The sequence below is a fragment of the Prionailurus viverrinus genome, chromosome X (assembly GCF_022837055.1).
Source record: "Prionailurus viverrinus isolate Anna chromosome X, UM_Priviv_1.0, whole genome shotgun sequence".
NCBI classification, from domain to species: domain Eukaryota; kingdom Metazoa; phylum Chordata; class Mammalia; order Carnivora; family Felidae; genus Prionailurus; species Prionailurus viverrinus.
Window position 1 is genome coordinate 78,451,042 of NC_062579.1, and position 19,122 is coordinate 78,470,163.

Consider the following 19,122-nt stretch of genomic DNA (forward strand, 5'->3'; position numbering starts at 1 on the left):
TCTCTTTTCTTTTTTATAAGCCTGGGTAGAGGTTTATCAATCAATTTTATTGATATTTTCAAAGAAACACCTCCTGGCTTCACTGATCTGTTGTATTTTTTAATATCTATATCATTTATTTCTACCTTACTATAATTATAATCTTTTATCATAATTATATGTTTTTATTATATATAATTTTATTAGACTTATTACATATTATAATCTTTATTATTTCTTTCTTCTGCTGGATTTAGGCTTTGTTTATTCTTTTTCTGGCTCTTTTACTTGTAAGGATATGTTATGTATTTGAGATTTTTCTTTCTTCTTGAAGTAGGTCTATATTGCTCTTAACTTTCCTTTTAGGGATGCTTTTGCTGCATCGCTAAGGTTTTGGACTATTTTGTTCTCATTTTTATTTATTTTTTGTGTATTGTTTTTATGTCTTCTTTGATTTCCTGGTTGACCCATTCACTGTTTAGTAATATATTGTTCAACCTGCATGTATTTATGATCTTTCCAAGTTTTTTTCTTGTGATTGACTTCAAGTTTCACAGTGTTGTTGCCAGAAAATATACATAGTATGATCTCAATCTTTTTGTATTTGTTGAGGCCTGATTTGTGACCTAATACATGATCTATTCTGGAGAATGTCCCATGTGTACTTGAAAAGAATGTATATTCAGGTCTTTTAGGATGGAATATTCTGAGTATATCTGTTAAGTCCGTCTGTCCAGTGTGTAATTCAAAGCCATTGTTTCCATGTTGATTATATATTTAGATGATATATTGATATAAGTGGGGTGTTAAAGACTCCTACTGGTATTGTATTATTATCAGTTATGTTTATGTTTGTTGTTGATTGTTTTATATATTTGGATGCTTTCATATCGAATGAATAAATGTTTACAATAGTTACATCTTCTTGTTGGATTGTGCCCTTTATTATGATATGGTGCCCTTCTTTGTTTTTTGTTACAGTCTTTGCTTTAAGGTCAAGTTTGTCCTATATAAATGTTGCTACTCCAGCTTTATTTTGATATCCATTAGCATGATGAATGGTTCTCCATCCCCTCACTTTCAATCTACAGGTGTTTTAGGTTTAAAATGAGTCTCTTGTAGGCACCATATAGATGGGTCTTTTTTTTTTTTTAATCCAATATGACACCCTGTGTCATTTTGTTGGAGCATTTAGTCTTTTTATATTCAGAGTAATTATTTTTTTTTCCATCTTTTTTTTATTTTATTTTTATTTTTTTAATTTTTTTTTATTTTTTTTTTTTATGAAATTTATTGACAAATTGGTTTCCATACAACACCCAGTGCTGATCCCAAAATGTGCCCTCCTCAATACCCATCACCCACCCTCTCCTCCCTCCCACCCCCCATCAACCCTCAGTTTGTTCTCAGTTTTTAACAGTCTCTTATGCTTTGGCTCTCTCCCATTCTAACCTCTTTTTTTTTTTTCCTTCCCCTCCCCCATTGGTTCCTGTTAAGTTTCTCAGGATCCACATAAGAGTGAAACCATATGGTATCTGTCTTTCTCTGTATGGCTTATTTCACTTAGCATCACACTCTCCAGTTCCATCCACGTTGCTACAAAAGGCCATATTTCATTTTTTCTCATTGCCACGTAATATTCCATTGTGTATATAAACCACAATTTCTTTATCCATTCATCAGTTGATGGACATTTAGGCTCTTTCCATAATTTGGCTATTGTTGAGAGTGCTGCTATGAACATTGGGGTACAAGTGGCCCTATGCATCAGTGCTCCTGTATCCCTTGGATAAATTCCTAGCAGTGCTATTGCTGGGTCATAGGGTAGGTCTATTTTTAATTTTCTGAGGAACCTCCACACTGCTTTCCAGAGCGGCTGCACCAGTTTGCATTCCCACCAACAGTGCAAGAGGGTTCCCGTTTCTCCACATCCTCTCCAGCATCTGTAGTCTCCTGATTTGTTCATTTTGGCCACTCTGACTGGCGTGAGGTGATACCTGAGTGTGGTTTTGATTTGTATTTCCCTGATAAGGAGCGACGCTGAACATCTTTTCATGTGCCTGTTGGCCATCCGGATGTCTTCTTTAGAAAAGTGTCTATTCATGTTTTCTGCCCATTTCTTCACTGGGTTATTTGTTTTTCGGGTGTGGAGTTTGGTGAGCTCTTTATAGATTTTGGATACTAGCCCTTTGTCCGATATGTCATTTGCGAATATCTTTTCCCATTCCGTTGGTTGCCTTTTAGTTTTGTTGGTTGTTTCCTTTGCTGTGCAGAAGCTTTTGATCTTCATAAGGTCCCAGTAATTCACTTTTGCTTTTAATTCCCTTGCCTTTGGGGATGTGTCGAGTAAGAGATTGCTGCGGCTGAGGTCAGAGAGGTCTTTTCCTGCTTTCTCCTCTAAGGTTTTGATGGTTTCCTGTCTCACATTTAGGTCCTTTATCCATTTTGAGTTTATTTTTGTGAATGGTGTGAGAAACTGGTCTAGTTTCAACCTTCTGCATGTTGCTGTCCAGTTCTCCCAGCACCATTTGTTAAAGAGGCTGTCCTTTTTCCATTGGATGTTCTTTCCTGCTTTGTCAAAGATGAGTTGGCCATACGTTTGTGGGTCTAGTTCTGGGGTTTCTATTCTATTCCATTGGTCTCTGTGTCTGTTTTTGTGCCAATACCATGCTGTCTTGATGATGACAGCTTTGTAGTAGAGGCTAAAGTCTGGGATTGGGATGCCTCCTGCTTTGGTCTTCTTCTTCAAAATTCCTTTGGCTATTCGGGGCCTTTTGTGGTTCCATATGAATTTTAGGATTGCTTGTTCTAGTTTCGAGAAGAATGCTGGTGCAATTTTGATTGGGATTGCATTGAATGTGTAGATAGCTTTGGGTAGTATTGACATTTTGACAATATTTATTTTTCCAATCCATGAGCAGGGAATGTCTTTCCATTTCTTTAAATCTTCTTCAATTTCCTTCAGAAGCTTTCTATAGTTTTCAGCATACAGATCCTTTACATCTTTGGTTAGATTTATTCCTAGGTATTTTATGCTTCTTGGTGCAATTGTGAATGGGATCAGTTTCTTTATTTGTCTTTCTGTTGCTTCACTGTTAGTGTATAAGAATGCAACTGATTTCTGTACATTGATTTTGTATCCTGCAACTTTGCTGAATTCATGTATCAGTTCTAGCAGACTTTTGGTGGAGTCTATCGGATTTTCCATGTATAATATCATGTCATCTGCAAAAAGCGAAAGCTTGACTTCATCTTTGCCAATTTTGATGCCTTTGATTTCCTTTTGTTGTCTGATTGCTGATGCTAGAACTTCCAGCACTATGTTAAACAGCAGCGGTGAGAGTGGGCATCCTTGTCGTGTTCCTGATCTCAGGGAAAAAGCTCTCAGTTTTTCCCCGTTGAGGATGATGTTAGCTGTGGGCTTTTCATAAATGGCTTTTATGATCTTTAAGTATGTTCCTTCTATCGCGACTTTCTCAAGGGTTTTTATTAAGAAAGGGTGCTGGATTTTGTCAAAGGCCTTTTCTGCATCGATTGACAGGATCATATGGTTCTTCTCTTTTTTTTTGTTAATGTGATGTATCACGTTGATTGATTTGCGAATGTTGAACCAGCCCTGCATCCCAGGAATGAATCCCACTTGATCATGGTGAAGAATTCTTTTTATATGCCGTTGAATTCGATTTGCTAGTACCTTATTGAGAATTTTTGCATCCATATTCATCAGGGATATTGGCCTGTAGTTCTCTTTTTTTACTGGGTCTCTGTCTGGTTTAGGAATCAAAGTGATACTGGCTTCATAGAATGAGTCTGGCAGTTTTCCTTCCCTTTCTATTTCTTGGAATAGCTTGAGAAGGATAGGTATTATCTCTGCTTTAAACGTCTGGTAGAACTCCCCTGGGAATCCATCTGGTCCTGGACTCTTATTTGTTGGGAGATTTTTGATAACCGATTCAATTTCTTCACTGGTTATGGGTCTGTTCAAGGTTTCTATTTCCTCCTGATTGAGTTTTGGAAGAGTGTGAGTGTTCAGGAATTTGTCCATTTCTTCCAGGTTGTCCAATTTGTTGGCATATAATTTTTCATAGTATTCCCTGATAATTGTTTGTATCTCTGAGGGATTGGTTGTAATAATTCCATTTTCATTCATGATTTTATCTATTTGGGTCATCTCCCTTTTCTTTTTGAGAAGCCTGGCTAGAGGTTTGTCAATTTTGTTTATTTTTTCAAAAAACCAACTCTTGGTTTCGTTGATCTGCTCTACAGTTTTTTTAGATTCTATATTGTTTATTTCTGCTCTGATCTTTATTATTTCTCTTCTTCTGCTGGGCTTAGGCTGCCTTTGCTGTTCTGCTTCTAGTTCCTTTAGGTGTGCTGTTAGATTTTGTATTTGGGATTTTTCTTGTTTCTTGAGATAGGCCTGGATTGCAATGTATTTTCCTCTCAGGACTGCCTTTGCTGCGTCCCAAAGCGTTTGGATTGTTGTATTTTCATTTTCGTTTGTTTCCATATATTTTTTAATTTCTTCTCTAATTGTCTGGTTGACCCACTCATTTTTTAGTAGGGTGTTCTTTAACCTCCATGCTTTTGGAGGTTTTCCAGACTTTTTTCTGTAGTTGATTTCAAGCTTCATAGCATTGTGGTCTGAAAGTATGCATGGTATAATTTCAAATCTTGTATACTTCTGAAGGGCTGTTTTGTGACCCAGTATATGATCTATCTTGGAGAATGTTCCATGTGCACTCGAGAAGAAAGTATATTCTGTTGCTTTGGGATGCAGAGTTCTAAATATATCTGTCAAGTCCATCTGATCCAGTGTCTCATTCAGGGCCCTTGTTTCTTTATTGACCTTGTGTCTAGATGATCTATCCATTTCTGTAAGTGGTGTATTAAAGTCCCCTGCAATTACCACATTCTTATCAATAAGGTTGCTTATGTTTATGAGTAATTGTTTTATATATTTGGGGGCTCCGGTATTCGGTGCATAGACATTTATAATTGTTAGCTCTTCCTGATGGATAGACCCTGTAACTATTATATAATGTCCTTCTTCATCTCTTGTTACAGTCTTTAATTTAAAGTCTAGTTTGTCTGATATAAGTATGGCTACTCCAGCTTTCTTTTGGCTTCCAGTCGCATGATAAATAGTTCTCCATCCCCTCACTCTCAATCTAAAGGTGTCCTCAGGTCTAAAATGAGTCTCTTGTAGACAGCAAATAGATGGGTCTTGTTTTCTTATCCATTCTGATACCCTATGTCTTTTGGTTGGCGCATTTAATCCATTTACATTCAGTGTTATTATAGAAAGATACGGGTTTAGAGTCATTGTGATGTCTGTATGTTTTATGCTTATAGTGATTTCTCTGGGACTTTGTCTCACAGGGTCCCCCTTAGGATCTCTTGTAGGGCTGGTTTAGTGGTGACAAATTCCTTCAGTTTTTGTTTGTTTGGGAAGACCTTTATCTCTCCTTCTATTCTAAATGACAGACTTGCTGGATAAAGGATTCTTGGCTGCATATTTTTTCTGTCTAGCACCCTGAAAATCTCGTGCCAATTCTTTCTGGCCTGCCAAGTTTCAAAAGAGAGATCAGTCATGAGTCTTATAGGTCTCCCTTTATATGTGAGGGCACGTTTACCCCTTGCTGCTTTCAGGATTTTCTCTTTATCCTTGTATTTTGCCAGTTTCACTATGATATGCCATGCAGAAGATCGATTCAAGTTACGTCTGAAGGGAGTTCTCTGTGCCTCTTGGATTTCAATGCCTTTTTCCTTCCCCAGTTCAGGGAAGTTCTCAGCTATGATTTCTTCAAGTACCCCTTCAGCACCTTTCCGTCTCTCTTCCTCCTCTGGGATACCAGTTATGCGTATATTATTTCTTTTTAGTGTATCACTTAATTCTCTAATTTTCCCCTCATACTCCTGGATTTTTTTATCTCTCTTTTTCTCAGCTTCCTCTTTTTCCATAACTTTATCTTCTAGTTCACCTATTCAGAGTAATTATTGATAGATATGTACTTAGTGCCATCGTATTACTTGTTTTGTCATGGTTTGTGGAGATATTCTCTGATCCTTTCTTGTCTTTGCCATTTTTGTTTTTCTCTTTTGCATTCAAAAAATCCCCTTTAATATACCTTGCAGGGCTGGTTTAGGAGATCACAAACTCCTCTAGTTTTTTTTTTTTTTTTTTTTTTTTTTTTTTTTTTTTTTATCTGGGAAACTCTTCATCTCTCCTTGTGTTCTGAATGGTAGCCTTGATGGATAGAGTATTCTTTGTTGCAGATTTTTCCCATTCAGCATTTTAAATGTATCATGCCACTCCTTTCTGGCCTGCCAAGTTTCTTTTGAGAAATCTGCAGCTAGATTTATGGTTCCTTCTTTGTAAGTGAAGGACTTATTTTATCTTCATGCTTTTAGGATTTTGTTTTTATCACTATGTTTTCCAAATTTAATTACAGTATGTCTTGGTGTTGGTCTGCTTTTGTTGATTTTGATGGGAATTCTCTGTGCCTCATGGATCTGTATGTCTGTTTCTTTCCCCAGATTAGGGAAGTTTTCAGCTGTTTTGGGGTTCACAGCAAAATTGAGAGGAAAGTACAGAAATTTACGATGTACCTCCTGCCCCCACATGCATACCCCATTATTAGTAGCCACTGCCAGAGTGAATATTTACTACAATTGATTAACCTACATTGAAACATCATTATCATCCAAAATCCATACTTTTCATTGTGGTTCACTTTTGGTGTTGTACTTTCTATGGGTTTGCACAAATGTATAATGGCATATATCCATCATTATGGTATCATACAGAGTATTTTCACTACCTTTAAAGTCCTTTGTGTTCCACCTATCCATCTCTCCTCCCAACTCTTGGCAATCACCAATCTTTTTAGTGTCTCCATAGTTTTGCCTTTTCCAAGTGTCATATAGCTGGAATTTTACAGTATGTAGCCTTTACTCATTGGCTTCTTTTACTTAGTAATATGCATTTAATGTTCCTCTATATCTTTCCATGGCTTGAGAGCTCATTTATTTTTAGCTGTTAATAATATTCCATTATCTGTATGTGCCATATATTCTTTATACATTCACCTACTAAAGGATATCTTGGTTACTTCCAAGTTTTGGCAATTACGAACAAAACTTCTATAAACATCTGTGTGCAGGCTCTTATGAAGACATAATTTTCCCTCCTTTGGGTAGTTATCAAAGAATATAAATGCTAGATCATATAAGGGTATGTTTAGTTTTGTAAGAAACTTCCAAACTATCTTCTAAGTTGCTGTGCCATTTTGCATTCCTACCAGCAATGAATGAGAGTTCCTGTTACTCCACGTCCTTACTAGCATTTGGTGTTGTTAGTGTTTTGGATTTGGGCCATTCTAATAGGTATGCAGTTGTAGTGCAGGTTTGTTTTCATTTGCATTTCCCTGGTGACATATGATATACATATTTTCAAATGTTTATTTGCCATCTGTATATTTTATCTCTTTGATGAGGTTTCTGTTAAGGTCTTTGGCCTATTTTTTTTTTGTTATTGTGGAGTTTTAAGAATTATTTGTATACTTTGGATAGCAGTCCTTTATTAGATGTGTCTTCTGCTAATATTTTCTCTCAGTCTGTGGCTTGTTTTCTAATTCTCTTAACATTGTCATTTGTAGAGCTGAAGTTTTTTTAATTTTATTAGCAGTCAGTTATTTGTCACAGATCATGTCCTTGATCTTGTAATTAAAAAATCATTGCTATATCCAAGGTCATCTAGATTTCTCTATGTTGTTTTCTAGAAATTTTATAGTTTTGCATTTTACATTTAAGTCTGTGATCCATTTTGAATTCTTTTTCATGGTGGGTGTAAAGATCTGAGTCTAGATTCATTTTTTTATATGCATGCAGATGTCTAGTTGTTCTAGTACCATTTGTTGAAAAGACATGCTTTGCTCTATTGTGTTGCGTTTTCTTCTTTGTCAAAGATCAGTTGACTATATTTATATGCATCTATTCCCAGGCTTGATATTCTATTCCACTGAGCTGTTTGTCTGTTCTGTCTTAATTACTGTAGCTTTAGAGTAGGTCTTAAAGTCAGATAGTATCAGTCCTCCAATTTTGGTCTTCTCGGTTTTGTAGTTATCCTCATGTAGATCTTGTACATATTTTGTTAGATACATACCTAAGTATTTCATTTTGGGGGTTTCTAGTGTAAGTGATATCATGTTTTTAATTTCAAATTAATAACTTTTTCATTGCTTGCATATGTGAAAGCAATTGACTTTTGTGTATTAACCTTATATCCTGGAGCCTTGCTAGTTACTAGTTACTTGCTTACTAATTTCAGGTGTTTTGTTAACTCAGATTTTTTGCATGGGTCATCTATATGTATAGATCAATCATACATCTATGAACAAAGATGATTTTATTTCTTCCTTTTGAATCAATGAAATATTTCCTTTTTTATCTATTGTATTAGCTGAGACTTTCAGTATGATGTTGAATAGGAATGGTGAGAGGGGACAGTCTTGCCTTATTCCTAATTTTAATGGGAAATCTTGTATTATCATGAAATATAATGTTAGCTATAGTTTTTTTTTTCATAGATACTCTTTACTGAGTTGAGGAATTTTCCCTCTAGTCCTAGTTTGTTGAGAGTTTTTTTTGTTTATTTTTTTATTTTTTACTTTGTTTTTATCATGAATGGACGTTGGATTTTGTTAACTGCTTTTCCTGCATCTACTGATATGGTCATGTAATTTTTCTTCTTTAGCCTGTTAATGTGATGAACTACATTAATTGATATTTGATTTTTTTATGTTTCTTACTTTGAGAGAGAGAGAGGGAGTGAGAGAGTGTGTGTGCAAGCAGGTGAGGGGCAGAGAGAAGTGAAGAGAAGAATCCCAAGCAGAGTCCATGCTGTCAGTGCAGAAACCAATGAGGTGCTTGATATCACAAACCATGAAATCATGACCTGAGCCTACATCAAGAGTCTGATGATTAAACAACCAAGCCAACCAAGTGCCCCTGATTTTTGAATATTTGAACCAACTTTCCACATCTGGGATAAATCCTACTTGGTTGTGGGGTACGATTATCTTTTTTAGTATTTTACTATAATTTATTTATTTATTTATTTATTTATTTTTATTTTTTTAATGTTTATTTCTGAGACACAGAGAGAACATGAGCGGGGGAGGGGCAGAGAGAGAGAGAGAGAAAGAGAGAGAGAGAGAGAGAGAGAGAGAGAGAAAGAGAGAGAGAATCCAAAGCAGGCTCCAGGCTCTGAGCTGTCAGCACAGAGCCTGACTTGGGGCTCGAACTCACAGACCATGAGGTCACGACCTGAACCGAAGTCAGATGCTCAACCGACTGAGCCACCCAGGCACCCCTATTTTTTTTTTTATTTTAGAGATAGAGTGTGCACACGAGTGGAGTAGAGGGGCCATGGGGGAGAGAGAATCTTAAGCTGGCTCCATGCAGAGCCTGACATACTGCTCGATCCAACAACCATGTGATCATGACCTGAGCCAAAATCAAGAGTTGGATGCTCAACTGACTGAGCTGCCCAGGTGTCCCTGGGATATAGTTATTTTTATACATTACTGGGTTTGATTTCCTAATATTCTGTTGAGGATTGTGCATTTATGTTCATGAAAGATATCAGTCTGTAGTTTTCTTGTAATGTCTTTGGTGTTGGTATTAGACTAATGCTGGCTTCATAGAATCAGTTAGGAAGTACTCCATCTGCTTCTATCTTCTGAAAGAGATTGTAGAGAATTTGGTATAATTTCATCCTAAGTATTTGGTAGAATTTGCCAGTGAATCCATCTGGACTTGGTGTTTTATTTTTTGGAAGGTTATTAATTATTGATTCAATTTCTTTAATAGCTGTAGGCCTATTCATATTTCTGTAGGTCTGTTTCTTCTTGTGTGAGTTTTGGCAGATTGTGCCTTTCAAGAAATTGATCCGTTTCATCTAGGCTATCGTATTTGTGGGCATAGAGTTGTTTGTAGTATTCCTTTATTATTCTTTAAATATCTATAGGAACTGTAGTGATATCCTGTTTTTCCGTTCTGATATTAGTAATTTCTGTCCTCTGTTTTTCCTTTCTTGTTCTTTTAAAGCATTAACATTGCATGCTTGCAGTTATATGTGCTTATTTTTGTACTTATCTGAAGGTCTTTCCAACAAGGTCAAAGATATTTTTCATAAAATTTTCTACTTTTGTAATAATTTTCAAGGAATGTAAGTCATCAAAGGGCTTAAGATTTTATTAGTTTATTAATTTACTTCATTTCCCTGAATTTGATAATAATATCAGTTCATAGTTCTTATGTTTCCAGTGGGACAATATCATCCAAGGGTGGTAGATTGATGAAATGATAGTTTTGTGTAGCAGTCAATTAACATTTCAAAAATTTCAGAAAACAGAGTTTTAGTTTACTGGTCATTAGATGGTTCTGGAATTTGCAAAGAGAGTAACTTGAAAGGAGAATAAAACAATTGAGGGAACCATTTAGAAAAGTTTCAAGTATATCCTGAGGTATTTTGTCTGGGCTTCTGCTTTTAGACATGAAAAAATTCCCTAATTTATTTAGTTTTTTTAAATAGGTTAGCTCTAGTGGTATAAAAAGTTTACATAAACTCAAATTCAGAAATAAAACTTAAAATTTTATAGTATAAGCATATTATATAAATGGGAGTTAGAAAGAGGCATCTGGGTTTTTTATGTATGATCTTACTATTCCTGTCAGAGAACCCAAGATTGATCAACATTTGCCCTTAGAAATACTTCTGGGAAAAAGTATAAGTTATGACCTATATAGTAGCTAATATGAAATCTTTGGAATGGGAAGTGGGATTTCTTCATCAATTTACAAATTCTTCTGTACTGTGTGTATTGACATTATTCTTTAAATGTTACCTTTACACATTTACATTTCTTTCTATGAGCTCCCCCAAGTTTGTGTGGATAACCACAAGTTAGTTTGGCTGTTAACCCATATTAGTATCAAGTTCTGGGTGTAGCCAGGGGCTAACAGTCAAAACATGGGTTCTAATCCACTAACCATCTATATGGGCTTAACTGAATTATTTGTCTTCTCTGTGTCTACATTTTAGTCCTCTGAAAAGTGTAGATGATACCTACCCTGAACATTTTCCTGAATTAGTGGCAGAATTAAGTAAGATAAGAGATGAGGAAGCACTTGAATGTTTAGAAATGCATACAATTGTAAGGCCCTTCTGTAATATCACAGCAAAGTCACTTCTCTCATATTGAGCCTGAATGTTCTCCTTATCCTCAGGATGTGAAGGGAGGTCAGAAAAAAAGTACAGTCTCTATTGTTGCACACTCGTCAGTCTGCCTCCTCAAACTTTCACAGCTCTAATTGTACCTAGTGAAAGAAAAGTAACATTTTTAGGTCTCAGTTGCAGGAAATATTTTAAATAGAACTGGCCTGGGGCATTTTTCTAAATAACATCTAAATAATGCAAGATTATTAGTGGGAACTGTGCCAGAGCTAGATTATACAACCAATAAAAAATCAACCTGAGTCTCAGTCTGTCAGACAGCCTTGATCATACTGACCCCAGGTCAGTAATGGAGACAGTAGGACTCCCACCTGGCCTTGTCTTCGAGTTCCAGAGACCTTGGTCATCGTTAAGGACTTTATACTAGGGCTTGTTTGTGGGTTAACAAGCAATTTGCTAGCAGCCTTCCACACGCTAGAGACCAGAACAAGCATGAATTCATGCAGAACCCGGGCCTCAGGTTGTTTGTGGGTTAGAGTTAGAGAAAACAGAAACATTTTCTCCTTCAACCATCAGCAATCCCCAGTTTGTGTTCCCTGCCCTCATCCCTATCCCAAGTTAATGAAGGTGCTTTTAGCTTGACCTACATAATTTATAATTTGGAGGGATTGGGGAAGAAACACATAAGAATATCTCTTGTCTTTTGTCCCTAGAAAACTTACCTAGAGGTCTAGGCTTTGTTATACAAGGCATTTGTCTAAGAAACTCTTAGAAGGCTTAGTGAAACTATTGCTAACAATATGACCTCCAAGGTTCTAGCCTTTGCCAAGTAGCTACTACCCATATTAACTGAAAGTTTCTCCCTGCCTTAGCTGTTTTCTTTTGATTCACTTCTTTTTGTGTCTAGGTCAGCATGTCTTTTTGATCCTTTCAGAACTTCATGACTCTCTGGTACTAGGCCTATTGCCCAACTGACCTCTTTTAGACATTTTCCTATCAAGTAGCACCCCTAACCCAGTGGCATACCTTAATCCATTGCTGCCAGTGTACTGTTTTTTTTATATTGGTGATTGATCATAATTACTATCACACATAAATTATAATTATTATTTATTAACAATATATAAGAACTAATCCTATCGGTAATGACAATTCTAACTATAATGTATGGAATATCTACTATGTGCCAGATACTCTATTATGTGTTTTATATGCATTATTTTATTTAACACTTAGACTGGAGAGGTCAGGTGTTGTAATCATTCCAGTTGAAAATGGTAACATATTTTTGCTCATGGTGTTATAATGAGAGGAACTCCTTTCTCCAAACTCCAATGGAATCACCATAAAGGACTTCTTATCCTCATTTTTCAGCTGACGAAAGTGAGTCTGAGAGATGTTACATTACTTGCCCAAGGACACAGAGCTAGTTGAACACAGTGGATCTTAGCTCAAAGCTGGTGCTTTGTTAAGAAACCACTCTGTCGGTCTCTTACTCAGACTACTCTGTTTTTCCCCAGGGCTAAATACATTTGAGATAGTAAGCTTCTTTCATGGGACTGGACGTTCTATTTGCTTTTATTTTTGAGACTGCTGGTCAACAGCCCTCTTTCCCTGAGGTACAGCATAATAGTGGGAGGATATTTAACAAGTAATTCTCTTTCACCTGTAGGGATGAACACCATGGAGCAGAGATGATCAAAGTCTGTAACATTGAGAACTGTTCAGAATTCTTTGTAAACCTAGAAGAGGTGATTCTTCTGTGTTCGATACTTTTACTTATTTATTTCTTTTTAATATAATTTATTGTCAAATTGGCTTCCATACAACGCCCAGTGCTCATCCCAACAAGTGCCCTCCTCAATGCTCATCACCAACCCACCCCTCCCTCCCACCCCCCATCAGCCCTCAGTTTGTTCTCTGTATTTAAGAGTCTCTTATCGTTTGCCTCCTTCCCTCTCTGTTTGTAACTTTTTTTCCTCTTCCCTTCCCCCGTGGTCTTGGGTTACTACTTGATTGATACTTAAAAAAAAAAAAAAAAACTGTGACCATTTATCTTTCCTCCATTTCCCATACCTGCCCCTAGTCCTCCTTGTCTCCCAGTTGTAACTAGTATATTCCTTTCTTTGCTAATATGCTGATACACAAGACTTGGCTAAACCTTACCCTTGTGGTACAAGAATACCTGCAAATTTATGCCAAATCATATTTAAACAAGGAATGTGACATTTGATCAGCCATATACCTGAATCTGAATGAGGAAGAGAGGTTAGTACCATATGGGGTTGATGGAGAAGTAGAGCAGAGAGGACATGTCTCTTGAATGAACATACCTTTTGGTGCCATGTCTTCTAACCAACTAACATTCACTGAACATTATTCATTTAGATCTCAGGGATAGAGTGATGAACAAAAGCAACTAATATCTTGTTTACATTTAACAAATAAACAAATGATAGAAGATCAGAGAGAAGAGCAAGTGTAAAAGTCCGTGGCTCAAATAGGCTTAGTATATTTAAGGAACAGAGGAAATGCCATTGTGACTGCACCCTAAAGTAAAGAACAGTGTTGGGGTGCCTGGGTGGCTCAGTTGGTTAAGCATCTGACTCTTGATTTTGGCTCAGGTTTGAGGACGAGTCCTGCATTGACTCTGGACTGACAGTGTGGAGCCTGCTTGGGATTCCCTCTCTCCCTCTCTCTTTGCCCCTTTCCTGCTTTCTCTCGAAAGAAAGAAAGAAAGAAAGAAAGAAAGAAAGAAAGAAAGAAAGAAAGAAAGATTTAAATAAAAAAAATTAAAGGAAAGTGTTATGACAGGCCAGATCATGTAGGGCCTTAAAGGAAGCATAGAGACATGGAAATGCTTAGCATCAAAATACTGAAGGTGGAGTCAAGAAGAGCCAAATTGCACCAAACTTACCTTCTTGCCTAAGACTCCTTTTGTGTTTTGTTTTATTTTTGTTTTATTCTGGTGGTTTTAGATTCATGGCTTTTAAAGAGGCTGTCAAACATCTAACAAGAGAATTAAATGGTTACATTTGATCCCTAGTGGGCATATCTTTGGGTTCTAGGAATCTGTACTAAGGAAGAGAGAAAAGCAATAGCTCACAATCTACATTGTGTAATGGGGTTGCATCTGAACATTAGAATGGGAGTACTTTGAAAGTATCCTACTCAGATGACACAGGCATGGACATAGTCAGAAGTACTTGCCAGTAATTAACTTCACTAGAAATTCAAGTAGCAGTCATTTTGATTAACTCACTTTGTAAACCCAATGGGCAGCAACCATCTGCACTCCTGTGTTTTATATAATATCTGGCACATCGTGAAATTTCAATGAGTAAGTAGTATGAATATTAATAATTATTTTAGGCCAACTTAAATTATTGGCTGGCATGCTTATCCCATCTGTCAGGATTATTGTCACTTGGTTGTAAAACCAGTTTTGAGGTGCCCTTGGCACTTGGTGTTTTTAACAGCTGGTATCCCTTGATGTTTAGACACAATCCTGTTATTTCCTACCAAGAGATTTCCAGTTGACCTTCTTCTAAGTCTTACCAGGTGTCTCTGGTCTCTTTCTCATACTTTCCAGTTTTCTTTTATGATATCTACTGCATCCCAGGTACAGCAGAGTAAGGAAAAGTCAAGGGGCATACATCGAGAAATGAAGGCAGAATTGAATTCCATAAATACTTTTATATAATGAGTTAGCCAATTAATGCCCAATTTCTAAAGTGGCCTTATGGTAAAATTTACTGTTGAAATTCCTTTATAATATTAATTTTGGTGGATAAAATTAATTCAGATGAACCACATTCTACTAGGATTTGTTCTCTGTTGGAACCAAGAATTTGACCCCTGACATATCTCAGTAAACAATTTAAAAAGCTATATAAGTTCACAGGTATCTTCTGTATGTTGATCTGCTTTTGGGTATGTACCTTGTAAAATCAGATGTTGGCTTTGAAACCAATGACAAAATGAAACAACCCTTGAAATACCTGTGAAGGGACTGATCATAGGGGCAGGGCAGAAATTACTATAGCTCTAGTTACAGACTTTCTCATATTTTTCACTATCAGATTTTCAATGTAGCAATATTTACCACTGGAGAAGAAGCCTGTGCTGTCTTATAGTTTAGAAAATGGGTACAGCTATTCTATGTAGTTATGTAGCTACCTCATGGTCAGAGATGTCCTCATTAACATTTTGCTTTATAGCTTCTTGTCTGTTGAACTAGAAAACTGTTTTGTGTTGTTTTGATGTTGTTTCTGATTTCTAGGCAAGGTCCCATACATAAAAGTAAATATTCTTTTAATATGTAGAGTACAAACACGGTTTTAAACACCCAGTAAAGCCATTCTGCTATTTCTCTGTTCCTACAGAAACTCGACATATTGCATGAAGGTGTCAATGTCCTTGACTGTTGCAGAGAATGAATCAGGCCTGTGCTACAATAGCAGGATACGGTATTTAGAGAAATCTGAAGTCACTAAAAGAAAAGAGATCTCCTGCCCAGACATGGATGACTTTAAAAAGTCTGATCAAGAGCCTGATGTTGTGTGGTACAAGGTAACTCACCGTGGTGTCAATTATTATTTTTTTTAACTTAGGTTGAGATTTTATTTCTAGTTTTTGGTATTAGATATTTCATTGAGAAAAATGAACAGATCCACAGATAAATAATTCAGAGGTATGACTTCTATATAGTCCTGGTTTTAATACATTTCCATCAGCAGGTATCATAAACAGTCCCATCTTATCCAACTGCTAAAAATAAGCAAAATCTCTCTCCACCCAAACTCATGAGAGCAAATGGGGAGAAGAGTAAAGATTTAAGTAACACATGAAAGAAAGTATTTGAGGAACATAGAAATATTATTTACTGTTAGGAGTAAAGGCCATTATTACAAGTACTAGACTTAGAAAGAATAACAACTGTTACTATGATCTACATTGTGAGAGCCACTACTGTCAATGCAGAGGAGAGAAATGGGCCTAGTGCAGGATGTGTGAACACTGGAAATAATGTGTTTAGCTGGAAATAAGCCACACTCAAAGGGTGCACAGAAATGAGTTGAGTGAAGGAACTATTTACAGAGGTGAGGTTGGGTTAAGGCAACCAACAAAAGGGAGGAAGCTGTAAATTGCCACTGGAACCTGGAATGAGTAGAGTGGTCCTGACAAAAGCTGTGGCCTTAAAAGAACATATGAACTGTGGCAAATAAAGAGGGATTAGGCAGGATAAGTATCCTAACCCCTTGTAACTCCTGTCTTCTGGTTTCCTCCTAGAACCCATGGAAACTTAAACAGAAGTCAGAGGGCAAAACTAGAGATAGAATCAATAGTCTTAAGATTCCCTAGGCATAGAGTAGGTCACACAAGGTCAGAGACGGGATCTAGGGGAGGAAGCAGAGACATAACCACATAACCTTCTAGCTATGACATTCTGGCTGCTCCCTGAGACCCTGTGGTCCTATAAGAGAACTGTGTATCCTTGGCCAACTCTGAGTCATGATAGTTGATACATGGTACAGTTTTATATGTTATGGCCAGAGGTGACCAAGGGGGTTTTCTGCATAGGTGTTGTGTACATTGTGGGAATCAAACACATAAAAGTTGGAACAGGTTGTGTCTATAGAATATGACAGACTCTTAGTTTACAGGGGAGCCTAAACCCTAACTCCTACAGCTGTCATGTGTTTTTACATTTGGAAGTCTCTCCATCTTCACCCCTGTACAAACTCACCAGTAGACACCAAAAGCATGTCCTGAACTGGGACCCCAAGTCTGTATGTGAATTGTCCTTCCTTTTTTTCCTAATGAAGATAATATTCTGACAGATAAAAAGGAACATGATGATCATTATGCATAAATATAGATTATTCATAATTTATTGGGACCCTCCATGCCAGTATTAGCCTTCTTAGCATTTATTAAGTACTTACTATATGCCATTCACTGTGCTTGGTCTCTGTATTATCTCAATTTGAGTCTTAATGCAACTCTGTGTGGGAGTTCTATTATCTTTGTTTAACCGAAAAAAACTGAGTCTCAAAGGCATGTAGAAACTTGTCCAAAGTTACTCAACTAACAAAACCTTGTTCTGTATTTAAGGCAGTGTTATTCCAGAGTCCATTTTCTTAATCACTACCCTTTCCTGCAGTTATCCTGGAGCTAAACCCAGCCCTAATCACAGGTACTTCTCTAAGATGTAACACTGATGCAGAGAAGCCTGTGAAAAAATAGAGTAAGAAAGATTTATTTTAATTTATAATTGAAAAAAGAAAATTTACCACCTCCAGAGTTAGCAGCTAGGAGTAAAATCCAGGTCGTCAGCCTGCAATATTTATTCTACTATCTCTTCTTATTATTTTTCCAATAAATTCTTTTTTCTCCTTTCTTTTCATTTCTAGACATTACTATCATCATATACCAAAGCAATTTATTCCTTGGGAAGTGCTAAGTATCATTTTTTTTCTTACAAATGGACCAACAATGGTGAAGCAAATGGCGTTTCTAGCTCTGCTTGGATAATAATGTTTAGGATTTATATAACATTTTAAAATTGATGAATAATAGTCATAATGATAAATAACATTTATTGAGTACTCACCATATGCCAGGCTCTGTTTTAAGTGCTTTAGATAGATTAAGTCAATCTCTAGAATTACTGTATTATGTAGGTATTATTATCATCCCCATTTTCCAGAAGAAGTGACTAGAGATTCAGATAAGTGACTTAACAAAAGTCACACAGCAGTTTATGACTTGCATTTTGGCTACTGGGCCCATTCTCTTAGCCACTATACTATACTATTGGATCAGAATAAAAAACTAAACCCCAAAGTTAGAGTCCCTGAAGCTCTCCAACGTTTTGTTAACCCCATTTCTCACAGTTTCAAATATATCCTTGAAAAAGGTGTATTGATTTATAAGGAAAATGTTTCCTTTTTCGGTCATTAGTTTAATAATCTTCCCTGATTGTTTACAGTCTCTCTATGCCCTACGAGGCTGAGCATTAAGTTATTTTTCTCTGACTACAGCAATGTAAAGACACTTGTCCAGAGTTCATTCTGGTGCACATCCAAATTTAGAAATGTATAGTGTAATGAGGTGCCTGGGTGGCTCACTCGGTTAAGTGTTTGACTTCAGCTCAGGTAACCTCATGGCTTGTGATTTTGAGCCCCACATTGGGCTCTGTGCTGACAGCTCAGAGCCTGGAGCCTGCTTCAGATTCTGTGTCTTCCTCTCTCTCTGCCCCTTCCCTGCTTGTGCTCTGTCTCTCTTTGTTTCTCAGAAAAAAAATAAAAATAAAAACATTAAAAATAAAAAAAGAAATGTACAGTATATTATCTCTAGTTTTTTTTTTCATTTTGTAAGATTTTTTTTAAATAAAGTTTATTTATTTTGAGAGAGACAGAGAGCATGAGTTGGGGAGGGTCAGAAAGAGAGGGAGAGTGGGAGAATCCCAAGCAGGTTCTACACTGCCAGTGCAGAGCCCAATGCATGGCTCAAACCCACAAAACCTTGAGATCACGACCTGAGCCAAAACCAAGAGTTGGACATGTAATGGACTGAGCCATCCAGGTGCTCCTATCTCTAGTAGTTTAACAGTAAAAAGTATGTGTGTTGCATGATCAGTTTCCACATCATCTTTTTAGATATATATAATCTTTAAACCTGTTTCTTTTTTTCCCATTTCTGCTTTTTTCTTTCTCTCTACTTTGTATCACTTTCACATATTGTTATGCTTTTTCTAGCCTGTCTGAAATATGCTATGAAAGTCCTTTGAAGACTGTCCTGTACCTGTATGTAATCACAGCTGGATAGGAAGGTAGAGGTGGATTAGGTGGTACTGGGGCATGTTCATAAAGATGACTTAGTAAGCCTATCCTAGT

General features: G+C 36.7%; 1 protein-coding gene across 1 annotated transcript in view; it reads left to right on the forward strand.

Moving 5' to 3' along the window:
• IL1RAPL2 (interleukin 1 receptor accessory protein like 2) overlaps positions 1-19,122 on the forward strand; it is a 603,372-nt gene that overhangs the window by 48,105 nt on the left and 536,145 nt on the right. Inside the window, exon 4 of the mRNA XM_047843276.1 lies at positions 15,607-15,793. Coding sequence (XP_047699232.1) covers positions 15,607-15,793 — 187 coding nt within the window. The remainder of the gene's footprint in view (positions 1-15,606; positions 15,794-19,122) is intronic.